This window comes from Nicotiana sylvestris, chromosome 1 (assembly GCF_000393655.2).
Source record: "Nicotiana sylvestris chromosome 1, ASM39365v2, whole genome shotgun sequence".
Classification (NCBI taxonomy): Eukaryota; Viridiplantae; Streptophyta; class Magnoliopsida; order Solanales; family Solanaceae; genus Nicotiana; species Nicotiana sylvestris.
This window is the reverse complement of record NC_091057.1, coordinates 85,842,250-85,849,244: the sequence shown is the minus strand read 5'-3', so window position 1 is coordinate 85,849,244 and position 6,995 is coordinate 85,842,250. Positions and strand designations below refer to the sequence as shown.

At 38.7% G+C, this 6,995-nt stretch overlaps 1 protein-coding gene across 1 annotated transcript; it reads right to left on the bottom strand.

Annotated features, from left to right (window-relative positions):
- Nucleotides 1-5,643: 5,643 nt before the first annotated feature.
- Nucleotides 5,644-6,090, bottom strand: LOC138872072 (uncharacterized). The gene has a single exon (XM_070150049.1). It carries the CDS (start codon nt 6,088-6,090, stop codon nt 5,644-5,646), a length of 447 nt encoding a protein of 148 aa, XP_070006150.1.
- Nucleotides 6,091-6,995: the final 905 nt, after the last annotated feature.

The following is a 6,995-nucleotide window of genomic DNA, read 5'->3' as shown; positions in this document are numbered from 1 at the left end:
TTAAACTTGCTAAGTGATAGAATCAGATTATTAAAAGAGAGGTAGTACTTAAACGAATTGATTAAAAGTCCTGCGGATGATATTAGCCATTATTTTCGGTTTTATGTCTAACACTGAGTGAAGTGAATCAGATTTTTATTAGAAAATCCTGTAGGCATGCTTTCTATACGTTGCTGATTTTAAAACCTTATAGACGTGGTATCTAAATGCGGACCTTGTTATAAACCTTATGCAGGATTGAACGTTTCTATAGGCATAATTTCTATATGAAGTTAAATATGCAGAATTCTATAGACATGATTTCTATATGAAGTTAAATATGCAGAATCTTATAGACATAATTTCTATATGAAGTTAAATATGCAGAAACCTATAGACATGATTTCTGAGTGAAGTTTGAATATGCAAAATCCTATAGACATGATTTCTAGATGTAATTGAATATGCAGAATCTTATAGCCATGGTTTCTATATGAGGTTGAGTATGCAGGAATATAATAGTCCTATAGTCATGATTTCTACCTTTTGCATACATAGTTACCCACCCTTTTTCACTAACTATCCCCAAATGTTTGTTACACATTATTACAAACCAGAATAAATAAAATTACATCCAAATACAAATAAAAGTACAACCAGAGGAAGCCTTATTCTGACTTCCTCTCTGAGTTACAAGATAAACCCAACTCAAAGACCATTAATCCAAAGTCTTTCTCCAATTTGAGCATGTCAGAGTTCCCTAAGAGTCTCAATGGGACTCCAGGCAGTGCTTACGCCCAAATTGTATTATCAGAATGGGGATAAGTGCAGTGTGGAAGGGCCAGCCCTCAAGTGTCCAAGTTCAGAGGGAGCTCAAAGGGTCCCAAGGCAAGGCTCCCAAGAGGGGGCAGAACTTAAAGTCTAAGAGCGCATACAAGTGAAGAGAAGAGTTCTGGGGAATAAAATAGAGGGAAACAACTACAAACAAGTACACAAAAGGGGTTCAGGGGAATAGGGAAGTTGCAAAGAGTCCCTGTACTTAGACATTTAGCTAATTTTGGGCATGCACAACAATAGAGAGTGCTGTTATGCTTATAAATCAACAAGAATACACAACATAGGATAGTAACATAGAGGTTATAATTCCAGGGGAATCAAGTTTGAGCCATAGAATATAATACTTGGTACTGTCATGCCTAAAAAAAACCATTAGCATCAAACACATTAGGCTAGGGGATTTGGGATTCATAATAGGAAGGAAACTACAGCATGCTAAAGTAAATTCTGAAGTAAACACAAGCAATAGGTCGATATACAAGTGAAGGTATTAAATAAACACATTGTGGTGGTTGCTGAAAACCTTAATTAGGACATACCAGTTTCAAAGAAGCAAAACACAACAGTAGCAGCACTTGAAAGAAAACAGGCCATAGTACAAGTAACAAGAGAGAGTGCTTTTTGAATGTGAGCGTGAGTTCAGAAGACTAAGGATGTTCGTTTGTGTTTGTGTCAATGAAAGAGCATGGTATTTATAGTTTGAAAACAGGCAGAGAATAAGACAAGAAAATAACCACGTACCAATTAAAATCAATCAGTAGAAGAACTTCCTTTAATTAAGGAGTTAGAACTTAAACGGTAATGAACAGAAATCATTTAAGGAAAGAGATCAAATAAGCATCTTGTGCAAAGTAGACAATTAGGGATAAATACATAGGAGTTTAATTATGGGAAAGATCTTTGAAATACACGGTTAAACAAATAAGGTAAGAATCAATCAGTACATAGTAAATCAAGGAGTCAGAGATTTGAAATTACTGGTTCATGAATAAACCAAGTCAGAAAGGCTAAGAAAAGTTTTCATATCGAACCAAGAAACAGGAAATTAGTAAAACAAGGAAAGCATCAATCAGACTTACACAAGAAGGTCTGAAATCAGTCAAAAAGTGAAAGTCATTTTAGAGGGGAAGCTCAACATATATAAAGAGAAAACAAGTATTAGGCATACGAGGCTGAATTTAGGATAAATAAAAGTGTCATGCAATTGCAAAATTAGTAAATAGTGAACTATAGGAGCATGGTAGTCACATAGGTCAGTTTCAGTAACTCAGCAATGGAGAAGGGAGAGAGTATCAAATAACATGCAAATGGTTCAGTAGAAAGACCTTATAAGTGTTTGGCAGGGATTCAGAATCATATAAAGAAACAAAAGATTATGAAATTCAGTCGAGCAACAGATGAAACAACTTCAGAAACCCAAATAGGTGCAAAGAAATTAGGATTTTGAAACCAAACAAGTTCAGAGATGAATGGCAAGCTAATCACATAGCAAATAGCCTCAAAACTCGAGTGAACCCCCCAAATTAAGGGTTTTCGCTATCAATCGAGTATAGATATGAAAGACAAAAGAATTAGGCAAAAATATCAACGAAGAAAATAAAATCAGAAACCTTAAGAAAGGGCCAGGACTTTTAACATAAAGAAACATAGTAGAAGAACAACATAAGAGACACAGTAGAAGAATCAACATATGAAACACAATAGAAGAACATCATAAAAAACACAGTAGAAGAACATCATAAGAAACACAGTAGAAGAATCAACATAAGAAACATAGTAGAAGAACGACATGTTTAAAAAAAATTAGAAAAGCTTCGAAATAACTTAACAAAACCCTAAATTGGAAAACATAAAGGTTTTGAAGGTACGGTTTTGAAAGAAACTTTAAGAAAACTTTCAAAAAGTTTGGAGAGAACACAAATCGACAACGGATCTAAAAGAATCGGAAGAACCTCGAAGGTTAGGGTTTCAGAAGAAACCCAAAGCGTGAGAAAGGCTTGGAAATCATCGATCTAAGCAGGAGAGGTCGAGATCAGGCTTGAATAGCCCTAGCCGGCCGGAGCGAGGCTGAGGATGGCCGGATACAACCATATCACTGAAAACATCCGAGGTCTGGACAAAATTTCTTCAAGGTCTGGCCTTGAGGCCATGATAATCGAGCATGCAGGAGTCGTAGGAGGTAGATACAGGCTATCAATGGCTTTGGAAGCCCTGGATGTGGTCAATTTTAGGTGGTGATTGAAGGTGGTGGCTAGGGTTTCTAAAAGAGATTGAGAGAGAATTGGGAGAGGGGGAATTCAAGAGCGGCTTCAGACGAGAAATGATTAGGGTTAGAGGGTAATGGGGAATTAAAAAAGGAAAGGGAAATGGGGACCGTTGATCTGAGAGATCACCGATTGAGATTAGAGAGGGTAGGTGGGAAACAGGTCTGGGTCAGTTTGAACGGGGTGTGGGTTAGGGTAATTGGGTTTGAGATTGGGTTTAATTGAGGGTTGATTTAGGGCTATAATTGAAATAAACGGGGCTAGCATTTAAATGGCCACTTTTCTCTTTTTTGATTTTATAAAAATTGTAAAATAATTTCTGAAAATAAATTAAAGGCACTAAGATGATTAATAATACATAATTATCAAATAAAAAATACTGGAGCCAATTTTATAAATATAATTACAATTAAATCTTAGAAGAGGCTAATATTGCAATTATATGCAATTTAGCCTAAAAATGCTAAATAAGTTTGTAAAAATATGCAAAAATTATGTTAGCTATATTTTAGCGTAAATATGAGAATCCACTAAATGAATCACCAAAAATGATAATTTTGGGGATAATTATTGGTTTTTTTCTTGATGAAATTGGGTAATAAATTGATTTAAAAACCCCTTAAAATTGAAAAAACTAATGAAACCTTGGGACATACTTATATATGCATATACATGCTATTTTGAAAGTATTTTGTATATTAAAAATATACAGAGAAAAATTGGGTATCAATAGCTGCCTCTCTTTACTCGGGAAGGATGAAAGAGTTGTCGGGTAAAGATGTGATGACCAATTTTGATCGAACGAAATGGTTCGAGGACACTTAGGCCGTAATCTGGCTTCTGAGATGCCTTCATATCCCTGGTTTTACAGGAATCAAGCCGTATGTAGTTCGGGATCCATCGGCGGAATATGCCGATGGAGACTTTTCAAGAATGGACGCAATATTCAGGTTGGGATGAATGGTTGAAGTCTGATAGGGCTGCGGGAACTAGAGTGGAATCGCTCCTGTTGAGATGGTCATTGCTCGCCGGTTTACCTGTAAATAAGCAATGCAAGCATATATCGTGCGTAAATTTAAACATGATGTAAATTTCCGTCGGACCATGAATGTTTGTCTTTGGACGATTAAGATGACGTCCTTAGACCATGATGTCCTGGGCCATGAAGCATATAATAAAGGATTCGCAGGCCATGAAATGATGCTCTCGGGCTATGAGAATTATGCCTCTGAACTATGATTCCTTTGAATCATGATATGCAAACGATTAAAATGGATCCTCAGGCCATGACATGGCGTTCTCGGGCTATGAAAATGGTGCCTCCGAACAATGACGCCTTTGGACTATTTGGCGATCTTTCAGCCCATGAGATGCAGTATTTGGCGATCTTTCAGCCCATGAAATGCAGTAAGTGGAGATTTTTTAGCCAATGCAAATGTAAATAAGGTGGCGATCTTTTAGCCATGCAGATGTAAATAAGGTGGCGATCTTTCAGTTGATGCAAAAATAAAGTGGTGATCTTTCAACCATACGAATGTAAACAAGGTGGCGATCTTTCAGCCATGCAAATAAGGTGGCAATCTTTCAGCTGATGCAAATGTAAATAAGGTGGCGATCTTTCAGCCAATGCAAATAAGGTGGCAATCTTTCAGCCGATGCAAATGTAAATAAGATGGCGATCTTTCAGCCAATGCAAATGGAGGTAGAGCTTAACCTCAGAAGGCAGAATGGTAGCCTTATGCAATGCAAGAAATGCAGATGGAGGTAGAGCTTAACCTCGGAAGGCAGAATGGTAGCCTTATGCAATGCAAGAAATGCAGATGGAGACAGAGCTTAGTCTCACAAGGCAGAATGGTAGCCTTATGCAAGAAGTAAAAGGGCAAATGATAATAGAATTTTCTTAGCTGATAGCGGATTGCGATATTGCGACTGCTGGAGATACTGTGTCTACTAGGGACACTACGTGCGCATAGCAGCTGTGAGTAAGTGCAAAAGTTCTGAGAGTTGTATTTCTGAGCAATGTGAGTCTCGTGAGTGTATAGTATATTTGATGATTTTGCAACTCAAGTGCCTGCATCCAAAGAAAAATCGTGAGTTTTGTAAAAGGGGGGAGGTTAGTCCGTATCCCCGATGTCTCTGCTTGACCTGCTCGACTATGATATGGTGATACTGTACGTATCATTGGGGGTAGCGTTGCTAAACAAGGCAATTTTGGCAATAAACATGCATGATTTAGTAAAGGAAATGTAACAATAACTGCATAATCAAGAATAGTTTTCGTTAGATAAACTAACGACTGCGACGTAGTTCAAGACATTGCAACCCTTCTTGTTACGGAATTTTGAGGGTCCTCCTCAAAATTCTGCCCCGGTTTATTGGGTTGCTGCTTCTGACTGCTGCTAGCGATAATTGGCTGAAATCAACTTCGGAATTTTGAGGGTCCTCCTCAAATTCTACCCCAGTTTCTAATCGTAGGGAGAAATGAAAATTTTATTAAATTGTGACCGAACTCATAGGGATGCATACGTATCCCCTCTTAAACAGGAATCAGATTAGGCATAGTTCAAATTACATCATATGAGGAAAGCATAAAGATTACATAGTAACGCTTGACTGCATCTGAATTGATCGGCTTCTGCCAGACTTCTTCGCCCATTTCTGTGAGTATCAGGGCTCCTCCTATCAGAACCCGGTGAACCATGTATGGACCCTGCCAGTTGGGAGAGAATTTCCCCTTGGCTTCATCTTGATATGGAAAAATTTTCTTTAACACTAGCTGCCCCGGTGAGAACTGTTTCGGCTTGACTCTTTTGTTGAAGGCTCTGGACATTCTGTTCTGATAAAGTTGACCATGGAAAACTGCATTCATTCTATTTCCATCGATAAGATCCAGCTGCTCGTAATGACTCTTCACCCACTCTGCATCGTCGAGCTCAGCTTCCTGTATGATCCTTAGGGAGGGAATTTCTACCTCAGCGAGAATGACGGCCTCTGTACCGTAAACTAGCATATAGGGGGTTGCCCTGGTTGATGTGCGAACTGTGGTGCGATATCCCAGTAAAGCAAACGATAACTTCTCGTTCCACTATTTATGCTTCTCTATCATTTTCCTCAATATCTTCTTGATATTCTTATTGGCAGATTCTACTGCTCTGTTCATCTGAGGTCTGTAGGCTGTAGAATTCTTGTGTCTAATCTTGAAGGTTTCACACATGGCTTTCATCAAGTCACTTTTGAGGTTGGAGCCATTATCGGTAATGATTGACTCTGGAATTCCGAATCAGCAAACAATGCGGTCGCGGACAAAGTCTGCCACGACCTTCTTAATTACTGCTTTATAAGATGCTGCTTCAACCCATTTGGTGAAATATTCAATTGCTACCAAGATAAACATATGCCCGTTGGAAGCAGCGGGCTCGATTGGTCCAATAACATCCATCCCCCAAGCGGTGAATGGCCATGGTGAGCTTGTTGCATTAAGCTCGCTTGGAGGTATCTTTATCATGTCTAAATGTATCTGACAGCGGTGGCATTTTCGGAGATATTGGATGCAGCCCGTCTCCATAGTCATCCAAAAGTAACCAGCTCAGAGTATCTTCTTTGCTAAGACAAAGCCATTAATATGCGGACCGCAGGTCCTAGTGTGAATTTCCTCTAGTAGCCTGGATGCTTCCTTTGTGTCGACACATGTTAGCAATCCTAAATTAGGAGTCCTCCTATATAGGATTCCTCCGCTGTGAAAGAGATTGTTGGACAACCTCCAAAGTGTGTGTTTCTGAGTAGGATTTGCAAGTTCTGGGTATTCTCCTTTCGTCAAATATTCCTTGATATCGTGAAACCAAGGTTTTATGTGTGCTTCTTCCTCAACATGAGCACAATAAGTTGGCTAATCATGGATCTTTACCGGAATGGGAT

Coding starts and splice junctions, on each gene's coding strand:
- LOC138872072 (XM_070150049.1), bottom strand. CDS start 6,090: ATGCTAGTTTACGGTACAGAGGCCGTCATTCTCGCTGAGGTAGAAATT.